Genomic DNA, 23,559 nt, shown 5'->3' on the forward strand with positions numbered 1-23,559 from the left:
AGAGAATGGCTAAGTATTAACAATGTTGTCTCTATCCCACAACTACAGACATTTGTCAATTGGTTATGTGGAGTAAAGGACTATGTCTGGATTGGTCTGACTGACTCTGTTACTGAGGGGACCTGGAAATGGGTGGACGACACACCACTGACCACAACGTAAGACATTTAATGAGTTCTGTGTTACCATGAAATCACTGTCTGGAGTAGTAGGCTCTGAGAGTGGACAGCCTGATTCTATGTGATGTTTCTTGTACAGGAACAGTGGACAGCCTGATTCTATGTGTTGTTTCTTCTACAGGTATTGGAACAGTGGACAGCCAGATTCTATGTGTTGTTTCTTCTACAGGTATTGGAACAGTGGACAGCCTGATTCTATGTGTTGTTTCTTCTACAGGTATTGGAACAGTGGACAGCCTGATTCTATGTGTTGTTTCTTCTACAGGTACTGGAAGAGAGGACAGCCTGATTCTATGTGTTGTTTCTTCTACAGGTATTGGAACAGTGGACAGCCTGATTCTATGTGTTGTTTCTTCTACAGGTATTGGAACAGTGGACAGCCTGATTATATGTGTTGTTTCTTCTACAGGTACTGGAAGAGAGGAGAGCCTAATGGTGGTGTAGCTGAGAACTGTGCGTATTTCTACTCCTGGTCATCAGACTCAGGAGAATGGTGGGACTATGTCTGTTCCTATCAATACAGATGGATCTGTGAGAAATAGGATTCTCTGTACTGCTAGAGACCATTTCAGACATATGTTTTAAATCCTTAAACCTAGACTTGGACCAAACAAAATAGCGATTGATTTGCAAGGCTTGTAGTTAACCATTGATTCCTTCCAAACCACTCATTGTTGAATTTCTGATTTCCTACTTGATGTGTAATGTTTATGTCCAATGACGATGAGCACTGATACCTTGTATCTATAATTTGTTCTTAACTGACTTGCCTAGTTAAATTAAAAATAAATAAAAATTCTGCGGTGATATAGTGAGTGACAGAACACTGAACCAATCACGGCGCAACTAGAGAACATTACCAAACGTACGCTCTGTATATTCCACTGGCTGCCCCACCACCCCAGAAAGCACTGAGCGAGGCTGAAACACCTGCATTTAGGAGCTGCCTTACTCAAGAAAGAGAACATGTCGTAGCCGGCCGCGACCGGGAGACCCATGGGGCGGCGCACAATTGGCCCAGTGTCGTCCAGGGAAAGAATGGCTGGCAGGGATGTAGCTCAGTTGGTAGAGCATGGCGTTTGCAACGCCAGGGTTGTGGGTTCGATTCCCATGGGGGGCCAGTATGAAAATAAAAAAATAATGTATGGACTCACTAACTGTAAGTCGCTCTGGATAAGAGCGTCTGCTAAATGACTAAAATGTAAAAATGTATGCGGCTTCATTAACTCAAATATATATTTTTTTACATTGTTTGCAAACTGATATGTGACATGAATTAATGCCAAAATAACATGCAAAACAGGCAAAAAAAATAAATAAATGATTATTATATATATATATATATATATATATATATATATATATATATATGTGTGTATTTAAAAAAAAATCTAAACAGGTGAGGCCCTGAATTGTGTTCATTTCTTGTGGAATTGAAAAAAGTTAGCGTTTAATACGGTTGAAATGTTTACAAACTAGATGCGCTGAAATGAAAGCAACTTCTGACAATGAACACTCGGATTATAGTGATATTATGTCTCATCTCGCAAACAATGTAAAGTATGTTTAGAGATATAACCTAGAGCCAGGCTTGTTGATTTTTAATCCGAGGGTTTCCTGCTATTGAGGTGAGTTCTATTACGCTGGCCCGGATTGAACTGGACAATGGGCCGTCACGTCATTGGGCTAAAGCGGGGAGGGAGGAGTACCCTTCTCAAATCAAACAGTAATCTGCACCCCACGGTCATGTTGTCAACAAAGCAGCATCATGCATCGTCAAGAAACATACATCTCTTTTCCATTAAATAAATGTTTGAATTTTCAAACTAGATTTACTTTGGAAGGCATTTAAAGCCTTTTTATCAAAAGCAATCACTTCAATTGCATGTGAAAACACAGAATGCTACTCATTTCTCCATGTGCTTATTTACGTCACTTTTGTTTTGAGCCGACTTTGCCGTCGGCCAGAGCGGAGCACCTGATTCATGCCTGGGAGGCAGCCCGGCTCCAAAAGGAATGCAATCACTTTTCACCCGGTTCAAACTCCTCCCAACGTGGTAACCCGGGCCAGATAAACGAATCCCCTCACTGACACACTTGTTGAATTATGCAAGAGAAAAAGACAACACAGTAATTCATGAAACAACAGAGGTGACTGAAATATCATTTTCTTTATTAAAAAAAAAAAAAAAAAAATACCTGATACAATAACAAAATATATATATGAGTGCATTCTTACATGATTTTTATTTGAAATTGTACAATAAATGTAATACCTGAATTCACACCAAAATCCCTGAACTCCATTCATTATTTGTCCGTGCCAGTAAAATATTGTATGTGCTGTAATTCAGAACATATCTGATGGATTATACAAATGCTAAAAGTTTGGAGTATCTTCAGCCATTCGCCATTTATTAGAATTGTTTCTAAAACCTTTTAACAATTTTGATGATTGAGAGTGTGTATCCCTCTACCCCCACTAGTTACCTCCATGGTAACAGCTAGCCTAACGATATGACTGAGAGTGTGTTTCCCTCTACCCCCACTAGTTGCCTCCATGGTAACAGCTAGCCTAACAATATGACTGAGAGTGTGTATCCATGGTAACAGCTAGCCTAACGATATGACTGAGAGTGTGTATCCATGGTAACAGCTAGCCTAACGATATGACTGAGAGTGTGTTTCCCTCTACCCCCACTAGTTGTCTCCATGGTAACAGCTAGCCTAACGATATGACTGAGAGTGTGTATCCCTCCACCCCCACTAGTTGCCTCCATGGTAACAGCTAGCCTAACGATATGACTGAGAGTGTGTTTCCCTCTACCCCCACTAGTTGCCTCCATGGTAACAGCTAGCCTAACGATATGACTGAGAGTGTGTATCCATGGTAACAGCTAGCCTAACGATATGACTGAGAGTGTGTATCCATGGTAACAGCTAGCCTAACGATATGACTGAGAGTGTGTATCCATGGTAACAGCTAGCCTAACGATATGACTGAGACATGGATGCTAAGACCACACACACACATTTTTAACCTCTCACTTCCTCTTCCACTCTCTCTCTCTCTTTCCTATTTAGTCACACATACACACACAAACAAACACACACACACACACACACACAAACACACACACACACACACACACAGGAGATAGAGGCAGAAAGAGAGAGAGAGCTGACAGATATTGGGAGAAAGAAAGAAGAGGAGAGGGAGAAAGAGAGAGGGAGAGGAGAGGAGAGGAGAGGAGAGGAGAGGAGAGGAGAGGAGAGGAGAGGAGAGGAGAGGAGAGGAGAGGAGAGGAGAGGAGAGGAGAGGAGAGGAGAGGAGAGGAGAGGAGAGGAGAGGAGAGGAGAGGAGAAGACACACACTCATTGAGAGGTCATTAAGGTCGGATAAATAACTAACTGTCGACTATTTGATGACAGGATAAATAAATATCTGTTCACTATCTGATGACAGGATAAATAACTAACTGTCCACTATCTGATGACAGGATCAATAACTAACTGTCCACTATCTGATGACAGGATCAATAACTACTGTCCACTATCTGATGACAGGATCAATAACTAACTGTTCATTATCTGATGACAGGATCAATAACTAACAATGGTGAACCGGTGTCCTGAGGTGGTGAACTGGTGTCCTGAGGTGGTCAACTGGTGTCCTGAGGTGGTGAACTGGTGTCCTGAGGTGGTCAACTGGTGTCCTGAGGTGGTCAACTGGTGTCCTGAGGTGGTCAACTGGTGTCCTGAAGTGGTGAACCGGTGTTCTGAGGTGGTGAACTGGTGTTCTGAGGTGGTGAACTGGTGTTCTGAGGTGGTCAACTGGTGTCCTGAAGTGGTGAACCGGTGGTCAACTGGTGTCCTGAGGTGGTGAACTGGTGTTCTGAGGTGGTGAACTGGTGTTCTGAGGTGGTGAACTGGTGTTCTGAGGTCAATACACACTGCCACAAATGGTAATGTTAACCATCCAGATATGTGGGGGTCAATGGGAGTCTTATGCAATTGATCAACATGCAATTTCCAGTAAGTCATTTGCCTTTTTTCCAGTAAGAAGCATGTGACACGCTGACTCCCACACAGAGCTGTTGTCACACCCATTCACACTTCTGTATTTAGTGACTCCCACACAGAGCTGTAGTCACACCCATTCACACTTCTACACTTCTGTGACACCATACAGTCCTCTGATAAACAGGGAGATGTTAGAGTAGTGTGCAGTGCAGTTATTGTCCGCCAGCTTGTTTTGATGTAGATAGAGAATGAGGAAGAGGAAGTGAGAGTAAATGTAGACCGTAGAAAGACAGAGTCATCTCTGAATAACTATTCTCTCTGGTGTCAATGTCACACAGGAGACAGCAGTTATTCTTTGTGAGTTCACCGTCTTGCATTAAGCTATCTACTGTTGATCCTGCTGCTGGTGGCAACATGATATCAGAGTCTCAGTTAAAGTTTAAAAGGAAGTGGACCGCCAGAGTTTCAAATGGTGTGAATGATATCGCCGCTCTAAAACCTCTGAGAAAGATGCAGACATACATTCTAACACATATCTCTGAATAACTCTTCTCACTGAGACAGCATAGATTAAAATAACTCGCAATAGATAGATAGATAGATAGATAGATAGATAGATAGATAGATAGATAGATAGATAGATAGATAGATAGATAGATAGATAGATAGATAGATAGATAGATAGATAGATAGATAGATAGATAGATAGATAGATAGATAGATAGATAGATAGATAGATAGATAGATAGATAGATAGATAGATAGATAGATAGATAGATAGATAGATAGATAGATTGGATAGTTAGTAAGTAAAAAAAAAATGTGAATGCGATGCAGCTGGCGATTGTTTAGATAACGCTAGACTAGCTAGCTACGAATAGCTAGCATTAGCTACAAATAGCTAGCTAGATGGGTGATGCATATTTAAGGTGTTAAACAGGAACTCTGGAGCTCAGGTCCAGATCAACACTGCATTTATATGGTCTAATGGCCAACACCACAATAACAAGAGACTCTATCTGTGCTATTAAGTATAGTAGGGCTGCCTATACTAGGGTTAGTAGGGATCAGGCTTTCCTGACCTGTCATGGCATGTAGGGCGTTGGTCACCAACTCTGTTCCTGGAGAGACACAGGGTGTGCAGGCTTCTGTCCCAGCTAACACTATGAGGACTAATACACTGGAGGGTTTGTAAGTGTTGGGCTTGACCCCACTGCTTACCCCACGACTCTATCTGGTTGAATAGTGTCTACTCACCTGTTGCAGGTAGGCATGCTATATAATGTCTCTACAACATAGCTCCAGGTATCAGACCAGGTATGGTAGGTAGACTATAGGTCTACATATTATAGCCAGGGTTGGATGATGACCACTTAGTACCCACAGAGCAGGTCAGAAGTTACCTTGGATTTAAGGGGAGGGCAATATCTTCACTTGCAACGTCATCGTAAATTTAAGACTGATTCTTCAGTGTGTGTTAGCGTTCACCTCTATGGGATCGGTGTCCCGTATACGGGACGGTTGAGCTAACGTGCACTAAAGTGATTAGCATGACTGTTGTAAGTAACAGCAAACTTTCCAGGACATAGACATGTCTTATATGGGCAGAAAGCTTAAATTATTGTTAACCTAACTGCACTGTCCAATTTACAGTAGCTATTACAGTGAAAAAAGACCATGCTGTTGTTTGAGGAGAGTGCACAACAACAAAAAACTTATCACGGCAACTGGTTTGATACATTCACCTCTGAAGGTAAATAAGGTACTTACATTCTGTCATGCCCTGGCTCTGGGGACTCTAGTATGTTGAGCCAGGGTGTGAGTTTTCATTTGTGTTTGTTCTGGTTTTGTATATCTATGTTGGCCAGGGTGGCTCCCAATCAGAGACGGCTGTAGCTCGTTGTCTCTGATTGGGAGTCATACTTAGGTACCCGTTAGGCATTCATTTGGTGTGGTTTCTTGTTCCGTGTTGGTTGGTGTATGTAACCAGGGACGTCACGTTATGTTATCGTTTTGTTCGTGTGATCATTATTTAATAAATATGTTCGCATTCCACGCTGCGCCTTGGTCCTCTGTTCCCGACGATCGTGACAGAAGAAACCACCAAGACTGGACCAAGCAGCGTGTCCAGGAGCCATCGCCAGGGAGATCTCTAGCAGATCTCCTTCGCCTCCTCGACTGGGTCAAGCCGGGTGAGGAAGAGAAGGGCTGGACTTGGAAGCAGAAGGGCGAAAGTCTGGTGAGGGACATGGAGACCTGGTCCACGGGTAGGAGAGACGCCCAGAATGTTTTTAGGGGGGGGCTCACGCCGTGGACGACGGGGCAGCAGGAGGCCGCCAGGTTACGGGAGTCACTGGTCACCAGGGGGAAGGAGGATGTAGAGGCACGGCGAGAGGTACTGGGGTGTGTTGCCAGTCCGGTCCGGCCTGTTCCTGATCCCCGCGTAGGGCCAGTGGTGTGTGTTCCCAGTACGGTCCGGCCTGTTCCTGCCACTCGCACCAAGTCTACGGTGCGCGTCGCCAGCTCGGCCCGGCCTGTTCCTGCTCCCCGCACCAAGCCTGTGGTGCGCGTCGCCAGCCCAGTCCGGCCCATTCCTGCTCCCCGCACCAAGTCAGTGGTGCGTTTCGTCAGCCCTGTCCGGCCCGTTCCTGCTCCCCGCACCAAGTCAGTGGTGCGCGTCGTCAGCCCGGTCCGGCCCATTCCTGCTCCCCGCACCAAGTCAGTGGTGCGTTTCGTCAGCCCAGCTCGGCCCGTTCCTGCTCCCCGCACCAAGTCAGTGGTGCGTTTCGTCAGCCCAGCTCGGCCCGTTCCTGCTCCCCGCACCAAGTCAGTGGTGCGCTTCGTCAGCCCGGCTCGGCCCGTTCCTGCTCCCCGCACCAAGCCAGTGGTGCGCTTCGTCAGCCCGGTCCGGCCCGCTCCTGCTCCCCGCACCAGGTCAGTGGTGCGTTTCGTCAGCCCGGCTCGGCCTGTTCCTGCTCCCCACACCAAGCCAGTAGTGTGCGTCGTCAGTACGGCACAGCCCGTGCCTGTTCCACCGGTGCCTGGTTCGGCACCGGTCAGCTGCGTCACGCCGGAGCTAGAGCAATTCGCTCCACCAGTGTGCAGTCCAGCTCCGGTCAGCAGGGTCAGACCAGACCAGGGGTACTTTGGGGGGTTAGAGAGGGAGTGGGGATCATGCCCGGAGCCGGATCCGCCTCCAAGGCGGAGTGCCCACCCGGTCCCTCCCCTGTGGTGTTTGGTTGGCGCGGTCGGAGTCCGCGCCTTTGGGGGGGGGGTACTGTCACGCCCTGGCTCTGGGGACTCTAGTATGTTGAGCCAGGGGGTGAGTTTTCATTTGTGTTTGTTCTGGTTTTGTATATCTATGTTGGCCAGGGTGGCTCCCAATCAGAGACGGCTGTAGCTCGTTGTCTCTGATTGGGAGTCATACTTAGGTAGCCGTTAGGCATTCATTTGGTGTGGTTTCTTGTTCCGTGTTGGTTGGTGTATGTAACCAGGGACGTCACGTTATCGTTTTGTTCGTGTGATCATTATTTAATAAATATGTTCGCATTCCACGCTGTGCCTTGGTCCTCTGTTCCCGACGATCGTGACACATTCAGTAATCTTGCTCTGATTTGTCATCCTAAGGGTCCCAGAGATAAAATGTAGCATAGTTTTGTTTGATCAAATCAATTTTTATATTCAAATCTAGGAACTGGGTTCTACAGTTTGAACCCCTGTTGTGTCTGGCTCCACACCCACCCCGCCAGGCCATCTAGATGTGTGAAAGTTAGTGTATAAGCTAATGATCCATCATGTATGACATTCCTGGGAGTTTGTAAACTTACATTTTGTTTTACCATATCATTTTTGTATGTTGTCTATAGTTATGTACTTGAAAATGTATCAATTGACCAATTCGGCACATTTGGGCAGACTTCATACAAAATAGTCCAGTATTGCAATGCTTCACTGGATCAATCTGAAACTTTGCACACACACTCCATCTAGTGGCCACAATCTAAATTGCGTCTAAACTGCAATATTATATTGTGGCCTTTCTCTTGCATTTAAAAAGTGATGGAATAAAACATATATAGAAAACGCATATTTTTTTGTTTGTATTATCTTTTACCAGATCTAATGTGTTATATTCTCCTACATTAATTTCACATTTCCACAAAGTCTATGCATATCCTTGCTTCAGGTCCTGAGCTACAGGCAGTTAGATTTGGGTATGTCATTTTAGGGGCGTGGAGAGGAGGGCCTGTGGAGAGGCGGGGCCTGTGGAGAGGCGGGGCGTGGAGAGGAGGGCCGGTGGAGAGGAGGGGCGTGGAGAGGAGGGGCTGTGGAGAGGAGGGGCGTGGAGAGGAGGGGCGTGGAGAGGAAGGGCTGTGGAGAGGAGGGGCGTGGAGAGGAGGGCCGGATTTTTATTTTATTTATTTCACCTTTATTTAACCAGGTAAACCAGTTGAGAACAAGTTCTCATTTACAACTGCGACCTGGCCAAGATAAAGCAAAGCAGTGCGATAAAAACAACAACACAGAGTTACATATGGGGTAAAACAAAACAAAAATCAAAAATACAACAGAAATACAATTAATATACAGTGTGCAAATTTAGCAAGTTATGGAGGTAAGGCAATAAAATAGGCTATAGTGCAAAATAATTACAATTTAGTTTTAACACTGGAATGATGTGCAAGAGATGATGTGCAAATAGAGATACTGGGGTACAGATGAGCAAAATAAATAACAATATAGGGATGAGGTAGTTGGGCGGGCTAATTTCAGATGGGCTGTGTACAGGTGCAGTGATCGGTAAGGTGCTCTGACAACTGATGCTTAAAGTTAGTGAGGGAGATAAGTGTCTCCAGCTTCAGAGATTTTTGCAATTTGTTCCAGTCATTGGCAGCAGAGAACTGGAAGGAATTGCGGCCAAAGGAGGTGTTGGCTTTGGGGATGACCAGTGAGATATACCCGCTGGAGCGCAGACTACGGGTGGGTGTTGCTATGGTGACCAATGAGCTAAGATAAGGCGGGGATTTGCCTAGCAGTGATTTATAGATGGCCTGGAGCCAGTGGGTTTGGCGACGAATATGTAGTGAGGACCAGCCAACAAGAGCGTACAGGTCACAGTGGTGGGTATTATATGGGGCTTTGGAGACAAAACGGATGGCACTGTGATAGACAACATCCAATTTCCTGAGTAGAGTGTTGGAGGCTATTTTGTAAATGACATCGCCGAAGTCAAGGATCGGTAGGATAGTCAGTTTTACGAGGGCATGTTTGGCAGCATGAGTGAAGGAGGCTTTGTTGCGAAATAGGAAACCGATTCTAGATTTAACTTTGGATTGGAGATTCTTAATGTGAGTCTGGAAGGAGAGTTTACAGTCTAACCAGACACCTAGATATTTGTAGTTGTCCACGTACTCTAGGTCAGACCCGTCTAGAGTAGTGATTCTAGTCGGGTGGGCGGGTGCAAGCAGCGTTCGGTTGAAGAGCATGCATTTAGTTTTACTAGTGTTTAAGAGCAGTTGGAGGCTACTGAAGGAGTGTTGTATGGAATTGAAGCTCGTTTGGAGGTTTGTTAACACAGTGTCCAATGAAGGGCCAGATGTATACAAAATGGTGTCGTCTGCGTAGAGGTGGATCTGAGAGTCACCAGCAGCAAGAGCGACGTCATTGATATACACAGAGAAAAGAGTTGGCCCAAGAATTGAACCCTGTGGCACCCCCATAGAGACTGCCATAGGTCCAGACAACAGGCCCTCCGATTTGACACATTGAACTCTATCTGAGAAGTAGTTGGTGAACCAGGCGAGGCAGTCATTTGAGAAACCAAGGCTATTTAGTCTGCCAATAAGAATGCGGTGGTTGACAGAGTCGAAAGCCTTGGCCAGGTCAATGAAAACGGCTGCACAGTACTGTCTATTATCGATCGCGGTTATAATATCATTTAGGACCTTGAGCGTGGCTGAAGTGCACCCATGACCAGCTCGGAAACCGGATTGCATAGCGGAGAAGGTACGGTGGGATTCGAAATGGTTGGTGATCTGTTTGTTGACTTGGCTTTCAAAAACTTTTGAAAGGCAGGGGAGGATGGATATGGGTCTGTAACAGTTTGGATCTAGAGTGTCACCCCCTTTGAAGAGGGGGATGACCGCGGCAGCTTTCCAATCTCTGGGGATCTCAGACGTTACGAAAGAGAGGTTGAACAGGCTAGTAATAGGGGTTGCGACAATTTCGGCAGCTAGTTTTAGAAAGAAAGGGTCCAGATTGTCTAGCCCAGCTGATTTGTAGGGGTCCAGATTTTGCAGCTCTTTTAGAACATCAGCTGTCTGGATTTGTGTGAAGGAGAAGCGGGGGGGGCATGGGCAAGTTGCAGCGGAGGGTGCAGAGCTGGTGGCCGGGGTAGTGGATGAGAGAAGGGGCGTGGAGAGAAAGATGTACGTTAAGTACCATGTCACCAATCTGAAATGGTGGCAGCATCTCACACTATGCTGTGAGATATTCACCATTCAAAGCACATTGCACAACATGGCCTGGTAGTAGCCTTCACGCTGGGAGATTTCATAAGCCGATTGTTTACACTGTGTTAGCTGTAAAAACATTGGGAGAGGATACAGCCCATTCTCCTAACGTTGTTGACCCTGTCATACTATGATAGGAAAGGAGCCTTGTCCGCTGGATACGGCGTGTGAATGACAATCTAGGAATGTTAGCGGGATGCTCTGGCTTGTTTCATGGCTATATCTATTAGACATGACTAGGGCTTTGTCCACATTTTTTATTAGATATTACAAGTTCAAATAATGTAATTCATTCACATGGCAGAATACAATTGAATTGCATGATAAAACTACAAATCTAACATAAATGCAACATACATTTAGGGAACTATTGTTATGGATGTTGTTATGAGTTGCCGTTCAATAATGGAGTCATATAGGGGATGGATGGTGTTCAGTTGGGGGTGAAGACTACTGGGAGTTCTGGTAACCTTTATTGTTGAGTGGTAAAAGACTTTGAGATTTTGATTGTGTGATTGAGACTGAGTTTAAGCTACACTTTATGAATGGACAAACTTTGCGCGACTGATGTCACTTGAGTAGATTTGAACTCATTTACCGGGCTGGACGGGACTTTTCTCGAGGAACCAGAGATCATTGTGTTGTGACGTTATTATGTGTGTGATCATTTATTTTACAACCGACGCAAAAGAACACAGTGGTTTTGAAGTTATTTGCAATGTTTTAAGGGTTAATGAAAAGTTTTATTTCCATACTGACTTTTACGTGAGTCCTTTGTATTGGTGTAGACTTGACGGACCAGACGGGACTCACTCCCTCACAAACAAAAAAGGAGAAATCAATATTTTCTCTGGTAGGCACAACCTACCTGGCATCCATAACAAACAATAACTTTGAAGTCAAAACCGTTACAGCGAAACTGTCAGCCACCTTATCTCCAGTATTCCAGAATTGTTCCAGAGTTCTACAGCTGTAATTCCCCGTAGAACCAATCAGACTGTGTTCAGGATGATTCTTATTCTACTGGATGTTTCTTAATTATATTTACTTCTGTCTACAAGAAACCCGAGTTCCGGACAGATAAAATGAGATCCAGAAACAACGGAGGTTCCATTTGTCACGCTGGCAGTATATTGGTCAATGTCATTATGACCATTACAATTCCACAGTAGCTTGGCAAGTACAATTTAATGTGTTATTTGACAGATATAGTGACAATATAGGCTAAAATCTAATTTGACTTAATCTAACTAAGAACGTTGTCAAATAGAACATATTAGATCACATTGATAAAAAGGACAGGATATCTTGTGGTTCACTAAGCAGTGTCATGTATGTTAGATGACTGCATCCTCGTTCCACAAACCCTCTTCTGCTAAATGATTTTCCCCATAAATGGGTGCAGAATGCCTGCAATCTTTTCTGGACTACATGCGAGAGGAAGAGCGACCTGATAACGGTGTTCCAGAAAAGACAGGGGTATGATTTCCTCGTCTCTATAAGGTTTATCAACAACCCCCCCGGGGCCACAAAAAAAAACTGGAGCTGGAGTTTATTTATGAACGTTTATTTTGACAGGGAAGACATATTGAAACCTAGGTCTCTTTTCCAAATGTGCCCTGTATAATACAATATAAAACACACATTAAACATATATACAGCTCCCTCCACTAATATTGGCACCCTTTGGTAAATATGAGCAAAACGGGGTGTGAACAAAAACGTCTTTATTGTTTATCCTCCTGGTCTTTTGTTCTAAATATTCACACACAAAAAAACGAACCTTTAATTCAAGTAAAATTGAAAAAGAAAATGTTTATTCTTATCATAAAACAAATAATTCTTCAACAGATCAACAGTTGGGGCCATAGCATACATAATAGTATCCTCTGTCACGTCTCCTCCCGTTGCTCCCCTCCTGGCGCTCTGATTCGCCGGTCTACTCAGCCACCGGTCTGAGCCGCACCACCTCAGCAAACACAGGAATGGAAACCCAACGCACCCTAATCACCTCCAGCGCACCTGCAGCTCATCACCTCATCACCACCCCTATATAGCCCCTGGGCTGTCCATCTCATCACCACCCCTATATAGCCCTGGGCTGTCCATCTCATCACCACCCCTATATAGCCCTGGGCACCTCATCACCACCCCTATATAGCCCTGGGCTGTTCACCTCATCACCACCCCTATATAGCCCTGGGCACCTCATCATCTCATCACCACCCCTATATAGCCCTGGGCACCTCATCATCTCATCACCACCCCTATATAGCCCTGGGCTGTTCACCTCATCACCACCCCTATATAGCCCTGAGCACCTCATCATCTCATCACCACCCCTATATAGCCCTGGGCACCTCATCATCTCATCACCACCCCTATATAGCCCTAGGCACCTCATCATCTCATCACCACCCCTATATAGCCCTGGGCACCTCATCATCTCATCACCACCCCTATATAGCCCCTGGGCACCTCATCATCTCATCACCACCCCTATATAGCCCTGGGCACCTCATCATCTCATCACCACCCCTATATAGCCCTGGGCACCTCACCATCTCATCACCACCCCTATATAGCCCTGGGCACCTCATCATCTCATCACCACCCCTATATAGCCCTGGGCACCTCATCATCTCATCACCACCCCTATATAGCCCTGGGCTGTTCATCTCATCACCACCCCTATATAGCCATGGGCACCTCATCATCTCATCACCACCCCTATATAGCCCTGGGCACCTCATCATCTCATCACCACCCCTATATAGCCCTGGGCACCTCATCATCTCATCACCACCCCAATATAGCCCTGGGCACCTCATCATCTCATCACCACCCCTATATAGCCATGCACCTCATCATCTCCTCACCACCCCTATATAGCCCTGGGCACCTCATCATCTCATCACCACCCCTATATAGCCCTGGGCTGTTCAGTGTCGTGTTGTGTGTGATTGTTAGTGTCATGTCTTGTACTCGCTTGTTGTTGTTCTCTTGCTCAGTGTTAAAGCAAACCTTTACATTGTTGATTCCTGCCTCTTCGTATCCTCAGTACTGCTTGCTACATAAATAGATCCGCTAGCCTATTAGCGACGTTATGACTGACTTGTGATCATTGCCCTTGCTAGTTTGATTGTATTGACATACCCAGCCTTAGTTATATTTATTCGTTTTTGTCCAGAATATTGAAACGGTGCATCTTGAATGTAGTCAGCAAACAATATACCAGGCCAGCTGTGATTTACAACCAGATAGCAATATTTTTTTTGGTGCCCAAAAGTTCCCAAACGGCCCACCCAGTGTGAATATATTTCACTTGCTTTACGATTGTGTTGTCTACTTTGTGAATGATTTCTCTATTGTACTACATAATTGATAAGTCGCATACCTCCATGATACGCATCAGTAGGGATTAAAAGTGAGTATACCACTGAAACAAAAGTGGGCGTATCCCCTCCACTACACCACTGGCCCTTTGTGTTTTACAAAAAGTCTCTTACATGAGTGGTTACGGTTGCTGTCCTTTAAGAATCACGAATCTGTCACAAACTGAAGGCCTATAGGTTTGCGCAAACATGTCTGTAATAGATAAGGCTGTTAAGATATTAATGTATCAAGAACGGAGTGTATATACAGTGGGGAGAACAAGTATTTGATACACTGCCGATTTTGCAGGTTTTCCTACTTACAAAGCATGTAGAGGTCTGTAATTTTTATCATAGGTACACTGCAACTGTGAGAGACAGAATCTAAAACAAAAATCCAGAAAATCTCATTTTATGATTTTTAAGTAATTAATTTGCATTTTATTGCATGACATAAGTATTTAATCACCTACCAACCAGTAAGAATTCCGGCTCTCACAGACCTGTTAGTTTTTCTTTAAGAAGCCCTCCTGTTCTCCACTCATTACCTGTATTAACTGCACCTGTTTGAACTTGTTTCCTGTATAAAAGACACCTGTCCACAGACTCAATCAAGCAGACTCCAACCTCTCCACAATGGCCAAGACCAGAGAGCTGTGTAAGGACATCAGGGATTAAATTGTAGACCTGCACAAGGCTGGGATGGGCTACAGGAGAATAGGCAAGCAGCTTGGTGAGAAGGCAACAACTGTTGGCGCAATTATTAGAAAATGGAAAAGTTCAAGATGACCATCAATCACCCTCGGTCTGGGGCTCCATGCAAGATCTCACCTCGTGGGGCATCAATGATCATGAGGAAGGTGAGGGATCAGCCCAGAACTACACGGCAGGACCTGGTCAATGACCTGAAGAGAGCTGGGACCACAGTCTCAAAGAAACCCATTAGTAACACACTACGCCGTCATGGATTAAAATCCTGCAGCGCACGCAAGGTCCCCCTGCTCAAGCCAGCACATGTCCAGGCCTGTCTGAAGTTTGCCAATGACCATCTGGATGATCCAGAGGAGGAATGGGAGAAGGTCATGTGGTCTGATGAGACAAAAATAGAGCTTTTTGGTCTAAATTCCACTCACCGTGTTTGGAGGAAGAAGAAGGATGAGTACAACCCCAAGAACACCATCCCAACTGTGAAGCATGGAGGTGGAAACATCATTCTTTGGGGATGCTTTTCTGCCAAGGGGACAGGACGACTGCACCGTATTGAGGGGAGGATGGATGGGGCCATGTATCGCGAGATCTTGGCCAACAACCTCCTTCCCTCAGTAAGAGCATTGAAGATGGGTCGTGGCTGGGTCTACCAGCATGACAACGACCCGAAACACACAGCCAGGGCAACTAAGGAGTGGCTCCGTAAGAAGCATCTCAAGGTCCTGGAGTGGCCTAGCCAGTCTCCAGACCTGAACCCAATCGAACATCTTTGGAGGGAGCTGAAAGTCCGTATTGCCCAGCGACAGCCCTGAAACCTGAAGGATCTGGAGAAGGTCTGTATGGAGGAGTGGGCCAAAATCCCTGCTGCAGTGTGTGCGAACCTGGTCAAGACCTACAGGAAACGTATGATCTCTGTAATTGCAAACAAAGGTTTCTGTACCAAATATTAAGGTCTGCTTTTCTTTTGTATCAAATACTTATGTCATGCAATAAAATGCAAATTAATTACTTAAAAATCATACAATGTGATTTTCTGGATTTCTGGATTTGAAGTGTACCTATGATAAAAATTACAGACCTCTACATGCTTTGTAAGTAGGAATACCTGCAAAATCGGCAGTGTATCAAATACTTGTTCTCCCCACTGTATTTGGCCTGGCGAAGCGGTTTTATGCTGGTCTCAGGAAGAAAAGTACGAGTCCTCACTGTCCAAGACAGAGTCAAGACCAAAAGTACAAATGTATCCAACATCGAGCCAAGCACGAGACACTGTGTTGTCTCGAGACCGGATGAGTACTACAACACTGGTATTCAAAATGGACAAAATCTACCCACAATACCCCATAATGATGCAGTGCAAACATGTAAGACATTTTAGCAATTTTTTTGAAAATGAAATATCTAATTTACATATGTATTCACACCCCTGAGACAATACATGTTAGAATCACCTTTGGCAGCGATTACAGCTGTGAGTCTCTGGGTAAGTCTCTAAGAGCTTTTACACACCTGGATTGTACAATATCTGCCCATTTATTCTTTTCATCTGTCAAATTCGTTGTTGATCATTGCTAGAAAACAATTTTCAAGTCTTGCCATATATTTTCAAGCAGATTTAAGTAAACTGTAACTCTGCAAACTTCGTGTGGCCTTGTGTTTTAGGTTATTGTCTTGTTGAATGGTGAATTCATCTCCAAGTGTCTGGTGGAAAGCAGACTGAACCAGGTTTTCGTCTATGATTTTGCCTGTGTTTAAATCCAGTCAGTTTCTTTTTTTTCCTGAAAAACTATGGAGAGTAGTACTCAGTAATGTGCTGTATTGGATTTGCCCCAAACATAACACTTTGTATTGAGGACAAAATTTTAATTGCTTTGCCACATGTTTTGCATTATTACTTTAGTGTGTAGTGTCGAGAAAACGATGCTGAGATGATGTGAGAACAAGAAATCCGCTGACACTGTCCTCGATTATAATTATTTATTACATTGAAGATCTCAGCGCCAATTTACAGACTCCTGCAGACATCTGGAGAACAACCGGCCCCAATCTCTAATGTGTTATTCTCCCCTCCTTTGTCCCAAACCATAGTATATATATCCTATGTAACCTGATATGGGTGTTTTCCCCTACAGACCAATCCCAGGACTCCACCTAACAGACTTCCTCTGTTTTAGGGTGCCCCTATAGAAATGCTCTCCAGATGCTTCCTCAAGCTGAGTCAACATCTTCTAAGACCATTTGCAAACGTCAGCAAAATTGTAAATTGTTCAGACACTACAAGTGCCTTGTTGCAAACATGTTTAGGAATATTTTTATTCTGTACAGCTCTGTTTTTTTTAGTTTACCCATCTACCAATAGGTGCCCTTCTTTGCGAGGCATTGGAACACCACCCTGGTCTTTGTGGTTGAATCTGTGTTTGAAATTCACTGCTCAACTGAGGAGGGACCTTACAGATAATTGTAGGTGTGGGGTACAGAGATGAGGTAGTCATTCAAAAATCACTACTATTGCACACAGATTGAGTCCATGCAACGTATTATGTGACTTGTTAAACAACTTTTTACTCCTGAACGTATTAAGGCTTGCCATAACAAAGGGGTTGAATACTTATTGACTCGAGACATTTCAGCTTTTCATTTTTTATTAATTTGTAAACATTTCTAAAAACGTAACTCCAGACCAGGCCAGTGACATATTTCTATTTATTTAGACTGTAACACAACAAAATGTGAAAAAAGTCACTTTCTGATGACCTCGTATCCGTGCACATGAACTCTGTACTGGTACTCACTGTATATATCCATGTTATTTCTACTTGTTCATGTTATTCGTTATTCACAGTGTGTTTTTTTTATTTTTACTCTGCATTGTTGGAAAAGGACCCATAAGTCAGCATTTCACTTTTAGTCTGCACCTGTTGTTCATGAAGCATGTGAAAAATGAAAATTTGATTTGATTTGGACTGAAATAGGTGCCAGTACTCATTTTGGGTGCCTGAACTCTGCAATATGTTTAAGCCAGTGTTCTATAAGAGGTTCTGGAAGTCAAGCAGTATAAAGTGTGAGGTGCTGGAACTCAGTTCTGGTGTTCTGTCCCATGTCAAGTTTGTGTTTTTTCCTCGGTGCTTCAAAGAGCAAATGGACACAAAAGTCGATGCAAATACAATGCTGATAGAGAGCAAGTTCTTATGGTAATAATTTGTGCTTCAGTGTTTTATCAGTGGTGGAAGAGATACTCTGGAGCTGCTGCAGTGAGTCTGGGGCTGCTGTGTGTTCTCCTATTGGCTGGGATCATAGGCCTGTTGCTCTACCGTGAGTTTGATATGTTCTCAATCAAACTTTCTCTTTATCATCAGTGGTGTTATGACCAGGGATCAATTCCATTTCAACTCCATTCAATTCAATTCAGAAAGTACACCAAATTCCAATTCCAATTCCACATTGTCCTCATTGAAAAATATTGGACTTGGAATTCTAGTGTACTTCCTGAATAGACTGGAATTGAAATGCAATTGAACCCAACCCTGGTAATGATAGATTAACTTTTCCACTGTTACCTTGGTCGTTGATGGTATTATTTCACAGAGCGAAACCAATTAACCAGATCCAACACCCTGACCAAAGAGAGAGACCAGTTACAGACCAGCGGCAACAACCTGACTGAAGAGAGAGACCAGCTACAGACCAGCAACAACACCCTGACTACAGAGAGAGACCAGTTACAGACCAGTTACAACACCCTGACCAAAGAGAGAGACCAGCTACAGACCAGTTACAACACCCTGTCCAAAGAGAGAGACCAGTTACAGACAAGCTACAACACCCTGACCAAAGAGAGAGACCAGCTACAGACCAGCTACAACACCCTGACCAAAGAGAGAGACCAGCTACAGACCAGTTACAAAACTCTGACCAAAGAAAGAGACCAGCTACAGACCAGATCCAACACTCTGACCAAAGAGAGAGACCATCTACAGACCAGAAACAACACCCTGACTACAGAGAGAGACCAGTTACAGACCAGCTATAACACCTTGACCAAAGAGAGAGACCAGCTGCAGACCAGTTACAACACCCTGACCAAAGAGAGAGACCAGCTACAGACCAGAAACAACACCCTGACTACAGAGAGAGACCAGTTACAGACCAGCTATAACACCTTGACCAAAGAGAGAGACCAGCTACAGACCAGCTATAACACCCTGACCAAAGTGAGAGACCAGCTACAGACCAGATACAACACCCTGACCAAAGAGAGAGACCAGTTGCAGATCAGTTACAACACCCTGACCAAAGAGAGAGACCAGTTGCAGATCAGTTCCAACACTCTGACCAAAGAGAGTGGCCAGCTACAGACCAGATACAACACCCTGACCAAAGAGAGAGACCAGTTGCAGATCAGTTACAACACCCTGACCAAAGAGAGAGACCAGTTGCAGATCAGTTCCAACACCCTGACCGAAGAAAGAGACCAGCAACAGACCAGACACAACACCCTGACTGCAGACAGAGACCAGCAACAGACCAGATACAACACCCTGACCAAAGAGAGAGACCATCTACAGACCAGATACAACACCCTGACCAAAGAGAGAGACCAGTTGCAGATCAGTTACAACACCCTGACCAAAGAGAGAGACCAGCTACAGATCAGTTACAATACTCTGACCAAAGAGAGAGACCAGCTACAGACCAGATCCAACACTCTGACCAAAGAGAGAGACCAGCTACAGACCAGATCCAACACTCTGACCAAAGAGAGAGACCAGCTACAGACCAGAAACAACACTCTGACCAAAGAGAGAGACCAGCTACAGACCAGATCCAACACTCTGACCAAAGAGAGAGACCAGCTAGAGACCAGAAACAACACCCTGACTACAGAGAGAGACCAGTTACAGACCAGCTATAACACCCTGACTACAGAGAGAGACCAGCAACAGACCAGATACAACACCCTGACCAAAGAGAGAGACCATCTACAGACCAGATACAACACCCTGACCAAAGAGAGAGACCGGTTGCAGATCAGTTACAACACCCTGACCAAAGAGAGAGACCAGTTGCAGATCAGTTCCAACACCCTGACCAAAGAAAGAGACCAGCAACAGACCAGATACAACACCCTGACCAAAGAGAGAGACCAGCAACAGACCAGATACAACACCCTGACCAAAGAGAGAGACCAGCTACAGACCAGATCCAACACTCTGACCAAAGAGAGAGACCAGCTACAGACCAGAAACAACACTCTGACCAAAGAGAGAGACCAGCTACAGACCAGATACAACACCCTGACCAATGAGAGAGACCAGTTGCAGATCAGTTCCAACACCCTGACCAAAGAGAGAGACCAGCAACAGACCAGATACAACACCCTGACCAAAGAGAGAGACCATCTTCAGACCAGTTACAACACTCTGACCAAAGAGAGATACCATCTTCAGACCAGTTACAACACTCTGACCAAAGAGAGAGACCAGCTACAGACCAGATACAACACCCTGACCAAAGAGAGAGAACAACTAAAGAAAGAGACAGAACGTCTGAAACAATCTTTGGTTGAGAAAGGTGAGGGATGTTGTCTAATGACTGTTCTGTTTGACAGTCTCTGTAGTTCACATGCCACTTATAAACAGGCAATTCAACTTACATTAAAGGAAAAATCTATGACTTCCAAACCGACCATTAGTTAGTGCCCTGTCTTCCTTGAGTGTTTGATTGAGACTTAATTCAATGTGATATTAAAGTGACTAAAGCGAGACATTTTCAACTTAAAGAGTGTCCGCAAGGATGGAAGAAGCTTGGTAGCCGATGTTACTACATCTCTACTAAGAAGAACACCTGGGAGAGGAGCAGACAGGACTGCAGAGATAACGGAGCAGACCTGGTGATCATCAACAGCCAAGACAAACAGGTGTGTGAGAGAGAGAAAGAGAGAGAGAGAAGAGAGAGAGAGAGAGAGAGAGAGAGAGAGAGAGAGAGAGAGAGAGAGAGAGAGAGAGAGAGAGAGAGAGAGAGAGAGAGAGAGAGAGAGAGAGAGAGAGAGAGAGACAGAGAGAGGTAATGGCTAAGTATTAATAATGTTGTCTCTCTCCCACAACTACAGACATTTGTCAATTGGTTATGTGGAGTAAAGAAATATGTCTGGATTGGTCTGACTGACTCTGTTACTGAGGGGACCTGGAAATGGGTGGACAACACAGTACGGACCCAAACGTAAGACATTTATTTAAATCTGTGTCATTATGAAATCACTGTTCAGAGTATTAGGCTCTGACTGGACATCCAGATTCTATGTGTTGTTTCTTCTACAGGTATTGGAAGAGTGGACAGCCTGATTCTATGTGATGTTTCTTCTACAGGTATTGGAACAGTGGACAGCCTGATTCTATGTGTTGTTTCTTCTACAGGTATTGGAACAGTGGACAGCCTGATTATATGTGTTGTTTCTTCTACAGGTACTGGAACAGTGGACAGCCTGATTATATGTGTTGTTTCTTCTACAGGTATTGGAACAGTGGACAGCCTGATTCTATGTGTTGTTTCTTCTACAGGTATTGGAACAGTGGACAGCCTGATTCTATGTGTTGTTTCTTCTACTGGTATTGGAACAGTGGACAGCCTGGTTCTATGTGTTGTTTCTTCTACAGGTATTGGAACAGTGGACAGCCTGATTCTATGTGTTGTTTCTTCTACAGGTATTGGAACAGTGGACAGCCTGATTCTATGTGTTGTTTCTTCTACAGGTACTGGAACAGTGGACAGCCTGATTCTATGTATTGTTTCTTCTACAGGTACTGGAACAGTGGACAGCCTGATTCTATGTGTTGTTTCTTCTACAGGTATTGGAACAGTGGACAGCCTGATTCTATGTGTTGTTTCCTCTACAGGTATTGGAACAGTGGACAGCCTGATTCTATGTGTTGTTTCTTCTACAGGTATTGGAACAGTGGACAGCCTGATTCTATGTGTTGTTTCTTCTACAGGTATTGGAACAGTGGAGAGCCTGATTCTATGTGTTGTTCCTCTACAGGTATTGGAACAGTGGACAGCCTGATTCTATGTGTTGTTTCTTCTACAGGTATTGGAACAGTGGAGAGCCTGATTCTATGTGTTGTTCCTACTACAGGTATTGGAACAGTGGACAGCCTGATTCTATGTGTTGTTTCTTCTACAGGTACTGGAACAGTGGACAGCCTGATTCTATGTGTTGTTTCTTCTACAGGTACTGGAAAAGTGGACAGCCTGATTCTATTTGTTGTTTCTTCTACAGGTATTGGAACAGTGGACAGCCTGATTCTATGTGTTGTTTCTTCTACAGGTATTGGAACAGTGGACAGCCTGATTCTATGTGTTGTTTCTTCTACAGGTATTGGAACAGTGGACAGCCTGATTCTATGTGTTGTTTCCTCTACAGGTATTGGAACAATGGACAGCCTGATTCTATGTGTTGTTTCTTCTACTGGTATTGGAACAGTGGACAGCCTGGTTCTATGTGTTGTTTCTTCTACAGGTATTGGAACAGTGGACAGCCTGATTCTATGTGTTGTTTCTTCTACAGGTATTGGAACAGTGGACAGCCTGATTCTATGTGTTGTTTCTTCTACAGGTATTGGAACAGTGGAGAGCCTGATTCTATGTGTTGTTCCTACTACAGGTATTGGAACAGTGGACAGCCTGATTCTATGTGTTGTTTCTTCTACAGGTACTGGAACAGTGGACAGCCTGATTCTATGTGTTGTTTCTTCTACAGGTACTGGAAAAGTGGACAGCCTGATTCTATGTGTTGTTTCTTCTACAGGTATTGGAACAGTGGACAGCCTGATTCTATGTGTTGTTTCTTCTACAGGTATTGGAACAGTGGACAGCCTGATTCTATGTGTTGTTTCTTCTACAGTTATTGGAACAGTGGACAGCCTGATTCTATGTGTTGTTTCTTCTAAAGGTACTGGAACAGTGGACAGCCTGTTTCTATGTGTTGTTTCTTCTACAGGTACTGGAACAGTGGACAGCCTTATTCTATGTGTTGTTTCTTCTACAGGTATTGGAACAGTGGACAGCCTGATTCTATGTGTTGTTTCTTCTACAGGTATTGGAACAGTGGACACCCTGATTCTATGTGTTTTTTATTCTACATGTATTGGAACAGTGGACAGCCTGATTCTATGTGTTGTTTCTTCTACAGTTACTGGAACAGTGGACAGCCTGATTCTATGTGTTGTTTCTTCTACAGGTACTGGAACAGTGGACAGCCTGATTCTATGTGTTGTTTCTTCTACAGGTATTGGAACAGGGGACAGCCTGATTCTATGTGTTGTTTCTTCTAAAGGTACTGGAACAGTGGACAGCCTGTTTCTATGTGTTGTTTCTTCTACAGGTACTGGAACAGTGGACAGCCTTATTCTATGTGTTGTTTCTTCTACAGGTATTGGAACAGTGGACAGCCTGATTCTATGTTTTGTTTCTTCTACAGTTGTTGGAACTGTGGACAGCCTGATTATATGTGTTGTTTCATCTACAGGTATTTGAACAGTGGACAGCCTGATTCTATGTGTTGTTTCTTCTACAGGTATTGGAACAGTGGACATCCTGATTCTATGTGTTTTTTATTCTACATGTATTGGAACAGTGGACAGCCTGATTCTATGTGTTGTTTCTTCTACAGTTACTGGAACAGTGGACAGCCTGATTCTATGTGTTGTTTCTTCTACAGGTACTGGAACAGTGGACAGCCTGATTCTATGTGTTGTTTCTTCTACA

The 23,559-nt window shown here is 44.3% G+C and overlaps 1 protein-coding gene across 1 annotated transcript in view; it reads left to right on the forward strand.

Annotated features, from left to right (window-relative positions):
- Nucleotides 1–3,795: 3,795 nt before the first annotated feature.
- Nucleotides 3,796–23,559, forward strand: part of LOC311123003 (uncharacterized protein) — a gene marked incomplete at both ends in the record, with an annotated part of 28,489 nt that continues 8,725 nt past the window's right edge. Inside the window, 3 exons of the mRNA XM_084197299.1 lie at nt 3,796–4,048; nt 18,007–18,108; nt 18,382–19,564. Coding sequence (XP_084053425.1) covers nt 3,796–4,048; nt 18,007–18,108; nt 18,382–19,564 — 1,538 coding nt within the window. The remainder of the gene's footprint in view (nt 4,049–18,006; nt 18,109–18,381; nt 19,565–23,559) is intronic.

The sequence above is a fragment of the Coregonus lavaretus genome, assembly GCF_964263955.1.
Source record: "Coregonus lavaretus genome assembly, contig: HAP1_SCAFFOLD_5420, whole genome shotgun sequence".
Taxonomy (NCBI): Eukaryota; Metazoa; Chordata; class Actinopteri; order Salmoniformes; family Salmonidae; genus Coregonus; species Coregonus lavaretus.